Source organism: Pezoporus occidentalis, unplaced genomic scaffold, assembly GCF_034315485.1.
Source record: "Pezoporus occidentalis ecotype Australia unplaced genomic scaffold, CSIRO_AGI_Poc_V1 ctg345, whole genome shotgun sequence".
Classification (NCBI taxonomy): domain Eukaryota; kingdom Metazoa; phylum Chordata; class Aves; order Psittaciformes; family Psittacidae; genus Pezoporus; species Pezoporus occidentalis.
In genome coordinates, this window is record NW_026915429.1 from 3,728 (window position 1) to 16,024 (window position 12,297).

General features: G+C 58.2%; 1 protein-coding gene across 1 annotated transcript; it reads left to right on the plus strand.

The window, feature by feature from the left end:
* The first annotated feature begins 6,878 nt into the window (after nt 1-6,878).
* Nucleotides 6,879-11,925, plus strand: NEUROD4 (neuronal differentiation 4). Its single transcript, XM_062630022.1, has 2 exons — nt 6,879-6,937; nt 9,533-11,925. Exon 2 carries the CDS (start codon nt 9,542-9,544, stop codon nt 10,535-10,537), a length of 996 nt encoding a protein of 331 aa, XP_062486006.1. The 5' UTR covers nt 6,879-6,937; nt 9,533-9,541; the 3' UTR covers nt 10,538-11,925.
* The last annotated feature ends 372 nt before the right edge of the window (nt 11,926-12,297 follow it).

Here is a 12,297-nt window from a genome sequence, read left to right on the forward strand (position 1 = left end):
TCCATGGCTACTGGATCCATGTGTGGGTTGCGCTGGGAGCTGGGAGATGCAGTGGGATGATTCCAGTTCACTCCATCTCCTATCCCTGTCAGCCAGACCCAGGATCCAGGTCTGATCCATTCATCCCATCATGGATTTGCTTTACATGCTCCAAAACTCCCTGCACAGAGCAGCCCTTTCCCGGCAGGGAGGCTGGGGATCCATAAGGATGCTCTGAGCTTGAGAGCATCCCCTTCCACAGCTCCTCCAGCAAACCCACCCCTTGGCTGGATCCCATAGGGACGCCGGGGCTCTTCTTCCGCAGGGATGCTATGACAACGGAACGGTTTGGGATGGAAGGGACCTTAAAGCAGTTCTATGGGGCAGGAGCCCTTCCCCTGGACCGGGATGCTCCAAGCGGCAGGGATGGGGCAGCCGCAGCTCCCATGGGCACCTTCAGAGGGCAGAGGCTCCCTTTGGCCCCCCCCAACTCCGGTGCTGCTCGGGGCCATGGAGGCGGCAGCTGCGGGAGGCCGGAGCCAAGCGGGCAGAGCCCAGCCCCGGGCGCAGCATCTGGGGCCCGCGGAGGCTGCCCGGGAGCCGCGGCTCCGCCGAGCCGGGAGCAGCGCCCGCATCCGCGTCTGCATCCGCGTCCTGCTCCTCAGCCCGGTCCTGACCCTGATCCTGATCCGGTTCCATCCTGATCCCTGATCCTGATCCTGATCCTGATCCGGTTCCATCCTGATCCTGTTTGATCCTGATCCTGATCCTGTTCCATCCTGATCCTGTTCGATCCTGACCCTGATCCTGTTCAATCCTGATCCTGATCCTGATCCGGTTCCATCCTGATCCTGTTCGATCCTGACCCTGATCCTGATCCTGTTCCATCCTGACCCTGATCCTGATCCTGACCCTGATCCTGATCCGGTTCCATCCTGATCCTGTTTGATCCTGATCCTGATCCTGTTCCATCCTGATCCTGATCCTGTTCGATCCTGATCCTGTTCGATCCTGATCCTGATCCTGTTCGATCCTGATCCTGTTCCATCCTGACCCTGATCCTGTTCGATCCTGATCCTCCTTCCTCCTTCTCCTCCTCCTCCTTCTCCTTCTCCTTCTCCTTCTCCTTCTCCTTCTCCTTCTCCTTCTCCTTCTCCTTCTCCTTCTCCTCCTTCTCCTTCCCTTTCCCTTCCCCTTTCTCTTCCCTTTTCTGTTCCCCTTTCCCCTTTCCCCTTCCCCTTCCCCTTCCCCTTCCTCCCTTCCCTTCCCCTTCCCCTTCCCTTCCCTTCCCTTCCCTTCCCTTCCCTGCCCTTCCCTTCCCCTTCCCTTTCCCTTCCCCTTCCCTTCCCTTCCCCTTCCCCTTCCCCTTCCCCTTCCCTTCCCTTCCCTTCCCTTCCCCTTCCCCTTCCCTTCCCTTCCCTTCCCCTTCCCTTTCCCCTTCCCCTTCCCTTTCCCATTTCCCTTCCCTTCTCCTTCTCCTTCTTTCCCCTTCTCTTCCCCTTCCCCATCGCATTCCCCTCCTCCTCCTCCTCCTCCTCCTCCTCCTCCTCCCCATCCCATCCTCCCGCAGATCCTGGCTGAGGGCTCATGGACCAGGCACAAAACCTCCTCCAGGCTCTGAAGGCTTCGGGACAGGCTCCCGGTAGCTCCCAAGAGGCTCTTTGCGGGAATGCGGGGCTGTGGAATGCAGGGGGCAGCGTCCGATGTGCGCTGTGCCCATGCCCTGCACCCCAAACACACCCCCATCCTGCACCCCAGCGCTGCGCCCATGTCCCCAGCTTTGCTCCCCATGGAGCATCCCCGCACGGACGAGCCCTGTGTAAGGGGAGCCCGGGATCCGGCCCCCCTGGAGCCGGGAATGCCGAGGATTCCCACCAGCAGATGTCAGCTCCCGCCCGGGGATGCGGATCCGCAGCCGGCGCTCCCGTGGAACCCCTGCGGGGATGGACGCGGGGCTGCAGATCCCATGGGATTCATGGGAACCCGGCAGGGATATGGGGGGCAGGACATGGGCAACGGGGGAAACTGAGGCAGGGGAACGAGAGCCCTCAACAGCATGGGGATCCTCTCTGTGCCCCACACTTGGGGGTCTGGGCGGCAGGAGGAGCTGCAGGGAGTGATGGGGGCACCTTGTCCCCACCCTGCCATGTCCCGTCTCCATGGAAACACCCTCTCATGGTGTTGGACCATCACGTTGGGGCTTGGGAGCGCCCCAAATGGGGTTTAGGGGTCCCCAGGGCCGATGTCCCTTTGTCCCAGCCCCATCCCATCACCTCGCCGGGTGCCACCATCACAAGCAGGGTCACCTCCGCACCCCATCGGAGCCCCGGCTCCTCCGTAATCGCGTTCCCCAGTGTGATGTTAATGAAGCATCCCGGGAGCAGCTGCCGGGATTAAATTAGATCCCGTTAATCCACGGTAATTGCTGCCCGGAGCCGGGAATCCCAGCCCAGATGGGCAGGAAGCGGCATTCCCGCTGTTGACACCGGGAATTACCCTCCCTTCCCTTGCGGCCCCTCCGAGATGAGGGGATGGAGGGACGCCGGGGGAGGGCTGGGGGCCAGGGGTGATGGTGGGACACAGGGGACACGGTGGGATGAGTTTTCCCTACGCCCCATCATTCCCAAGTGGTGCTCCGTGCCTGTGAACTTCGGTGCACAGTTCCCAGAGCATCTGAGTGGTGGCTTCATCCCCTTCCCAAGTGGAGCGTTGTCCAGGTGGGGAATCATGGAGGGGGAGCACCATTGAAACAGAGCATCCTCAGGTGGAGCATCCTCAGGTGGAGCATCCTCAGGTGAAGCATCCTCAGGTGGAGCATCCTCAGGTGAAGCATCCTCAGGTGGAGTGTCATTGAGGTGGAACATCCTCAGGTAGAGCATCCTTAGGTGGAGCATCATTGAGGTAGAGCATCCTTAGATGGAGCATCCTTCGATAGAGCATCATTGAGGTGGAGCATCACTGATGTGGAGCATCATTGAGGTGGAGCATCCTTAGATAGAGCATCCTTAGGTGGAGCATCATTGAAATGGAGCATCCTTAGGTGGAGCATCCTTAGGTGGAGCATCATTGAGGTGGAGCATCCTGAGGTGGAGCATCCTTAGATAGAGCATCCTTAGGTGGAGCATCACTGATGCGGAGCATCCTCAGGTGGAGCATCCTCAGGTAGAGCATCATTGAGGTGGAGCATCACTGATGTGGAGCATCCTTAGGTGGAGCATCTTTAGGTGGAGCATCCTGAGGTGGAGCATCACTGATGTGGAGCATCCTCAGGTGGAGCATCCTCAGGTAGAGCATCCTTAGATAGAGCATCATTGAGGTGGAGCATCACTGATGTGGAGCATCCTCAGGTAGAGCATCCTTAGGTGGAGCATCATTGAGGTGGAGCATCCTTAGAGCATCATTGAGGTGGAGCATCCTTAGATAGAGCATCATTGAGGTGGAGCATCTTTAGATAGAGCATCATTGAGGTGGAGCATCCTTAGGTAGAGCATCCTTAGGTGGAGCATCCTTAGAGCATCATTGAGGTGGAGCATCCTTAGAGCATCATTGAGGCGGAGCATCCTTAGATAGAGCATCCTTAGAGCATCCTTAGGTGGAGCATCCTTAGAGCATCATTGAGGTGGAGCATCCTTAGATAGAGCATCATTGAGGTGGAGCATCCTTAGATAGAGCATCATTGAGGTGGAGCATCCTTAGGTAGAGCATCCTTAGGTGGAGCATCCTTAGAGCATCATTGAGGTGGAGCATCACCATACCCTGGGCTGCATCCCCAGCACACCTCTAGGTGTCATGGGGACGATGCACTCTGTTCCTCCTGATCTGCACTGCTCAGAGCCCCACAGCGAAGAGGGAAACTGAGGCTCGGGATGAGCAGGGACAGGGAAACTGAGGCTCGGGATAATGGGACAGTGCGGGGTGATGGGGACCCCAGAGCTGAGGCTGCTGGAGGGGGTGATGAGCTGCTGGCCGGAGCCACCCGTGCCTGGGAATGGAGATGTGGGGAGGGATGCGGGGCGCTGAGATGATGATGGGGGCACAGGGTGGGATGTGAGGACCCCTGAGGGATGCGAGAGCTAAACAGGGATGGAGGACACCCAGAAGGGATGGAAAGTCCACCTTGGAGACCCCAATGCCACCCGGGATGGGAACGGGGGCTCTCCTGCACCCCAGCCACAATCCCCCCCCCCCCAACTCTGCCCACCCCGATGTCCCCATCCCGCTGTTCCCAGCCCTTGGGCCGGGGCTGGAGCTGGGAATGGGGAAGTGGAACACGGCGTGAGCATGGTCCTGGGGTCGGGGTTGGGGAGGCGGGGGCAGCGCCAGCAGATGCCGAGCCCCACACAATGGATTGAGGCAGCAGCACAATGCTCCCACCATAGCTCCGGGGTCATTCCCATTCCCAGATCCCGGAGCCACCGATGGCGATGGAAAAGGGGGGGGGGAGCCATTCACTCTGTGTGTGTGTGTGTGTGTGTGTCCATCCCTGGGGCACCCACCGGCCCCTTTGTGCGGGTGCTGGGACCTGTTGGAACCATCTGCCAGGGAAGGGATGGGGCCGGGGCCGGACGTGGCAACAGGCAGATTTATTGGCCGCAATCTGTTCCTGCTTCCCCGCAGCCCTGGAGCCGGGAATGGAGCCATGAATCCATGAATGAATTCATCGGGATTCCCGCTAATCCCGGGCTGCCGCCGTTGCCAGCGCTCGGGATGATGGTGAAGGGTCCTGAGGGCTGGTGCCTGCATCCCTGCATCCCTTGGGTGGGTCCCGTGCTGTGATGCTGAGATCCGGGATCAGACACCGGGCAGGGATGGAGGGGAATTGGGAGGGGGGAGAAGGACTTTTGGGGTGTCAGAAGTGTGTCCCCCCCCCCCAGCCTGTGTCCCAGCACCGGTGTCATTGCAGCAGAGCCTGGACAGGGGGGGTGGTGAAGCCCCTGGCACTGTGGGATGGGGGGGACATGGGCCCCATGGAGGGGCCGTCTTGGTGCTGGGTGAGCTGGGAGCCCAGCAGGGTGCTCAGCCGGGGGTTCCCATCCAAAGCTGCTCATCACAGGGTGCTCTTCCAAGGGTGCTGGTGGAGGGATGCCCAACCAGGAGCTCCCATTTAGGGGTCCCCATCAAGGGATGCTCAACTGGGGGGGTACCCACCCAGGGGTGTTCATTTAGGGGGCCCCATCCAGGGTGACCATCTAGGGGTGTCCATCTACAGACGCCCATCCTAAGGTGCTCATCCCAGGGCGCTGGTCCAGGATGCCTATACAGGGGTTCCCATTTAGGGGTCCCCATCAAGGGGTGCCCATCCAGAGGTGCTCATTATGGATGCCCATCCTAAGGTGCTCATCTCAGGGTGCTGGTCCAGGGGTGCCCATCAAGTGCTCACCATGGATGCCCATCCTAAGGTGCTCATCCCAGGGAGCTGGTCCAGGGTGCCCATCAAGGATGCCCGTTTAGGGGACCCCATCAAGGGGTGCCCATCCAAAGGTACTCACCTATGGATGCCCATCCTAAGGTGCTCATCCCAGGGTGCTGGTCCAGAGGTGCCCACCCAGGGGTTCCCATTTGGGGTCCCCATCAAGGGGTGCCCTTCCTAAGGTGCTCATTATGGATGCCCATCCTAAGGTGCTCATCTCAGGGTGCTGGTCCAGGGGTGCCCATCAAGTGCTCACCTATGGATGCCCATCCTAAGGTGCTCATCCCAGGATGCTGGTCCAGGGTGCCTATTCAGGGGTTCCCATTTAGGGGTCCCCATCAAGGGGTGCCCATCCAAAGGTGCTCATTATGGATGCCCATCCTAAGGTGCTCATCCCAGGGTGCTGGTCCAGGGTGCCCATCAAGGATGCCCGTTTAGGGGTCCCCATCAAGGGGTGCCCACTCAGAGGTGCTCACCTATGGATGCCCATCCTAAGGGGCTCATCCCAGGACGCTGGTCCAGGGTGCCCATTCAGGGGTTCCCATTTAGGGGTCCCCATCAAGGGGTGCCCATCCAAAGGTACTCACCTATGGATGCCCATCCTAAGGTGCTCATCCCAGGGTGCTGGTCCAGGGGTGCCCACCCAGGGGTTCCCATTTAGGGTCCCCATCAAGGGGTGCCCATTCAAAGGTACTCACCTATGGATGCCCATCCTAAGGTGCTCATCCCAGGGTGCTGGTCCAGGGTGCCCATCAAGGATGCCCGTTTAGGGGTCCCCATCAAGGGGTGCCCATCCAAAGGTGCTCATCTATGGATGCCCATCCTAAGGTGCTCATCTCAGGGTGCTGGTCCAGGGGTGCCCACCCAGGGGTTCCCATTTAGGGTCCCCATCAAGGGGTTCCCATTTAGGGGTCCCCATCAAGGGGTGCCCATCCAAAGGTGCTCATTATGGATGCCCATCCTAAGGTGCTCATCCCAGGGTGCTGGTCCAGGGTGCCCATCAAGGATGCCCGTTTAGGGGACCCCATCAAGGGGTGCCCGCTCAGAGGTGCTCACCTATGGATGCCAATCCCAAGGTGCTCATCCCAGGGAGCTGGTCCAGGGTGCCCATCAAGGATGCCCGTTTAGGGGACCCCATCAAGGGGTGCCCACTCAGAGGTGCTCACCCATGGATGCCCATCCTAAGCTGCTCATCCCAGGGCACCCCGGCCCCTACATCACCCACCCGAGGATGCTCATCCAGGGACCCCCACCCCGGGTCTCCCCAGGGTTCAGCCCCGGAGACCCCCACCTCGGCCGCTGCCGTCGGGGTCCCCGTGGGGCTGCGGGAGGAGCCGGGCCCGGGGCCACCTCCCCCCGTAGGAGGAGTCACTCGGGACCCGCACCCGGGCAGGAGCCGCCGGCAGCGCCGGGCTCAAAACCGCCCGAGAGCGGAGGCGCTGCCGGTACCGCTCCGGTGCCGCTCCCGGTACCGCTCCGGTACCGCTCCGGGGCTGCAGGCGCGATGCGCCCGGGCAAGTGACGGCGGGGACTCGCTCCGGTGCCCAGGTAAGGGCGGACACGAAGGTGCGGGCACACGAAGGGATGCGCAGACCCCTCCGACGGGGCTCCGCGGCCGCTCGGTGCCTCCCGGTAACCGGGGATGGAGCGGGAGGCTCTGCCCCGATAGCAGCGGGACCCGGACCTGTGTGAGGGGGGGCTGAGACCTCCGAGGAGGGGATACCCGGAGCGCTGGTGGAGGGTGGGATGGAGCCGGACCCTCCCGGGGTCCCGAGGATGCGGCTTCATCCCGATGGGATGCGGGGACCGGGAGGACCCGAGTTGGGGGAGCATCGGGGCTGGGCATTGGTGCCATCCGTGTCACGTCGGGGCTAGAGGTGCTGAAGGTGAAGGAGGTGATGAAGGGGATGGAGGGGATGAAGGTGAAGGAAGTGATGGAGGGGATGGAGGTGATGGAGGGGATGAAGGTGAAGGAAGTGATGAAGGGGATGGAGGGGATGGAGGTGATGAAGGGGATGGAGGTGATGGAGGGGATGGAGGTGATGAAGGGGATGGAGGTGATGAAGAACCTGCCCCAACCCCCGACTTTTGTTCCTCTTACCCCTATAGGGCAGCTCCTCAAGCACAGCCCCATTCCCAGTGATGCATCCTCTGGGATGCAGCCAGCACTCAGCCAGAGCCCACCGGGTCCCCTATAGCTGAGCCACATCCTGCCGTATTCCCAAGCAGGATACAGTGCGGAGGACTCAAATCCTCATTTCCATGGTCTCCGACTGTCCTCTTTTGGGGAATCAAGAAGAAAACCACGGGAGGGTTGAAACCAAATTCCTGGTCCTATAGGAAAGGTGAAGGAATTGAACCCACTTGTTTTGGGACGGGAGCCTGGGACACAAAGGGAAAGCTCCTGGCGCCGGATGGGCTGAGCATTCCCTACCTGAAAAGGAAGTTTTTGGCTACAGTGGGCTTTTTTTCCCCTGCCTTGGTTTTTTTCTGGTTCTTTTTGGTGATGTGGGATGCAGGGAAGAGGAACTGGATCTTTATGGTCCCTTCCAACCCAAACCATTCCATGATTCCATGAAAGATCCAAAATAATGGGGCTGGAAAAGCTTCCCCTTCCTGCTTCCAAAGCTTCCTACTTGGGAAACTCCCAGAGGGACTCCATCAGGCAATTCCCTCTTTGTGCACTTTTCCCACTTTTTTAACACATCAATATTCCGGAGAAAAGGAACAAAAATCCCTGAAAACTCCATTTGGATTTCCAGAAAGAAAACCTTCCGAAGCAACATGGGAATACCGTGCTGTGAAACGATGGGAATGGGGAGGACACTGGGCTGAACCCAGTGATTTTACTTCTGGGGTGGATTCTGGCGCATGGGATGCCCCCAGATGGATGGGATGGGATGGGAGCTGCAGGCAGGGATGCTTGGGGATGGATCCTTGAGGATGGAATGAACGTGCTCCTCAGGCTGCCTCGGGGCTGCTCTCACCATGCAAAGCCCTGGGGATCCCAGATGGAATTTGGACCAGCTCCGTTCATCCCAAAGCTGGTTCCTCAGCACCTTCACCCACCAGCATCCCCCAGACCCCCATTGCTCCATCAGCTGGGGCTCCCTGGTCCTCCGGGATCCACTGGCTGCGAGCAGCAATTAATGCCCTAATCCAGCCTCAAGCCGCATCCCACGTATTAGAAGTGGGATTTTCCACATGGAATGGACAGGGGCCACGGAGCCGGGGCTCGGGCAGCACTTTCAGCAAAGCTGCTTACATGTTAAGCTTTATTAAACGAGCCAGGCACGATGACAGGATCTGGGCGCTCAGCACCATGGATCCAAAGCTGGTTTGTGCGGTGGGACCGCTCCTTACGGTGGAGCAAAGGGAACGTTCAACCACAGGAGCATCTCCAGAGGCTTCCCGTCGCCCTGTTGCGACCCGGAATGGGATGATTGGGGTTGAAGCCATGAAGAGAGGGATTCTTCAGTGGGAATAACCCCAAAATTGAGAGGTTGGAAGCTCTGAGCCCTGCAAAAGAGCTGCTGGGCCCCAGGGGTGGGTTCCCAAAGCATTCACCAGGGGTTACTGTAGATGGATAAAGAGGTAGGTGATGGATGAATAGGTTCTATAGGTACCGTAGGTGGACAGAAAGGAGTTGATGTCTCTGGGAGATGATTCTGATACTGTAGATGGATAAAGAGGTAGATGATGGATAAAGAGGTAGATGATGGATGAATAGGTGCTGTGGGTACCATCAGTGGACAGAAAGGAGTTGATGTCTCTGGGGGATGATTCTGATACTGTAGATGGATAAAGAGGTAGATGATGGATAAAGAGGTAGATGATCAATAAAGAGGTAGATGATGGAGAAAGAGGTGGATGATTAGGATGAATAGGTGCTGTGGGTACCATCAGTGGACAGAAAGGAGTTGATGTCTCTGGGGGATGATTCTGATACTGTAGATGGATAAAGAGGTAGATGATGGATAAAGAGGCAGATGATGGATGAATAGGTGCTGTGGGTACCATCGGTGGACAGAAAGGAGTTGATGCCTCTGGGGGATGATTCTGAGCTCAGCCCCTAATGCCCCCATCACGTTGGGTGACTCTTCCACTGCAATTCCTTACCATCTCCTTGTCCCTCTGTTGCAGAGATCAGAGATGACCAAGACTTATGCCAAGCCCAAAGAGATGGCGGAGCTCGTGAGCACCCAACCCTGGATGGACAAAGCGTTGGGCTCCAAGGACGAGCTGAAGGCAGAGAACAGCAGGCAAGGTCCTTTTGCATTGATGTCTGCCTTGAACGAAGAGCACCACAGCATCGAGGAGGAAGAGGAGGAAGAGGACGATGGGGAAAAGCCCAAGAGGAGAGGACCAAAGAAGAAAAAGATGACCAAGGCGAGGTTGGAGCGGTTCAGAGCCCGGCGGGTGAAGGCCAATGCCCGGGAGCGCACGCGGATGCACGGCCTCAATGATGCTCTTGACAACCTGAGGAGGGTGATGCCCTGTTATTCCAAGACCCAGAAGCTGTCCAAGATCGAGACCCTGAGGCTGGCAAGGAATTACATCTGGGCTCTGTCTGAGGTGCTCGAGACGGGGCAGACCCCCGAAGGGAAGAGCTTTGTGGAGATGCTCTGCAAGGGCTTGTCCCAGCCCACCAGTAACCTGGTGGCCGGGTGCCTGCAGCTGGGACCGCAGACCCTGTTCCTGGAGAAGCACGAGGAGAAGGCCCCGCTGTGTGAATCGGCCGTAGCCAGCCATTCCTTCAGCTACCAGTCCCCAGGGCTCCCAAGCCCACCCTATGGGACCATGGAAACCCATCTGCTGCATTTAAAGCCCCCCACCTTCAAGAGCTTGGTGGATGCTTCCTTTGGAAACCATCCCTCTGACTGCACCACTCCTCCCTATGAGGGTCCCCTCACGCCGCCCTTGAGCATCAGTGGGAACTTCTCCTTGAAGCAAGATGGGTCTCCAGACCTGGATAAATCCTACACCTTCATGGCCCACTACCCCTCGGTCAGCCTGGCTGGAGCACATGGACATGCCTCCCACTTCCAAAGCACGATGCCCCGCTACGAGCTCCCCATAGACATGGGCTACGAGTCCTACCCACACCACGTAGCTGCTCCCCAGCTCAATGCCATCTTCAATGAGTAGCAAAGCAGAGGTAGACCCAAATCCTTGCTGCAGAGAGAAGCTCGGCGGTGTAGCGGGGCTGGTTCGAGAATGGACACAACTGGGAGGTCACCACTATGGGGTGAGAGACTTCTGAGCATCTCTGCAGGACGTGGCTGGGGAAGGCTTGGGGGTCCTCCTGTCCTATCCCGATAGGTGCCACCGTGATGATCTCCTTCTCCCCCCCCCCCAGAGATGCTCATGAAGGTGGCTTCACCCTGCAGGACTTGATGCACTGCAGCACTTGGGATCATCCATTGCCAAGACGTTACAACTCCTTTTCCTCCCTCCTTGGGGCTGTGGGTCTCACATAGGTGGAGACAAGCCCATTCTGCCCCTCGGGATGACCACTTCCCATTCCACGCTCTCTGATGGGGCCATGGCTTTCCCAGTTCAGGGAAGGATCTGGACCACTTGCAGAAGACCAACACGGTTGCTCCTCCTCGAAGCTTTACGTTCGCTGCCACTGCATCATCCATGGCCAGCGTGGTCCAGCAGGCTCAGAGCTTCTCCATGACGGTCCCTTCACCATGCTGAGCCCCAGACCTCGCTTGTGACCTACAACCAGCATGAGATGCTCAGCGCATGGATCTTGAAACCTCTTTAGGGGACTCCTGATCGTTCAGAGCGCAAAGATCCTGGCTGGAAGAGGAGCTCTCACTGAACCCTTGCTCCTGCTCCACATCTTCCTAGGGTTCATAGCGTTCTCCATCCTGATCCGTGTCCCGACCACATCCTGCCAATGGAAACACGTCTGATTTTCCTGGATCATTGATGATTTACCTGCCTGGGGGGGGGGGGGAGTTCCATTTAGTTCCTTCCAATCCACATGGAATAGGGAACACGCAAAGCAGCCTCCTCCTTTCCCAGTTGGCTCCCAGGTGCTTATCCAGCGTTAGCGTTGTGGAGATGTCCCCTTTGCAGTGCTCTTGCTCCAGGGTTATTTATTAGCCATTATTTATTTAATTTATTCTTTCCCTGCCCGTTTTCTAGGGGTGAAACCAAGAATTCCACCGACTTTAAGGTCAAATCCCATCTTTAGGATGGTCCTTGGGTGGATTTGGGAAGCCCGGCAGCTCCCAACTCATCCCTTGTATTCCCAGATGAGCAATAACTTCCAAAGCCTATGCAACTATTTTTGTCTCCAAGAAATCCCAGGCCCCTATTTTTGATGTCCCATTGGCCCAAGCTCCTTGGTTTTGTATGGAGTTGGGAATCTGGAGGTGATTCGAGCTCCGGAATTCCCTGCCCGGCCCCTGGGTCCCCTCCGGGCCCTTCTTCCCTTTTGTACTGAGAGCAAACGTTTATCCTTTTGTAAAGAAAGCAGATTTGGGGGTTTTAGCTCAAATAAAGTCGTGGTTTTGTTTCAAGCAGCATCGCCCTTGGGTTGGTGTCTCCTTGTCTGGGGTCTTCAATGCGGTGCTGGGTGCTGGGTGCTGGTGCTGGGCTGCTTGGGGGCACCAGAGCATTCAACCCCCCCCAATTGTGGGCTCCATCTGGGATCCCCGACCTTGGGGCTGGGCTCTATGGGCTGCTAGTGGCTGGTGCTGGCCATGGGACACAGTGGGAAGGTCTCTGCCTGCCCAGTGCCTGCATGCATGGGATGCGCGTCACGAACACGCGCTCACACGCATGTAAAGGCGCATGCACCCACGCACACACACATACGTGTTGCTGCGGCACACGGACACCACAACACGTGGCAGAGACAGGATGGTTTGGGGAGCAGAATGGGGATGCAC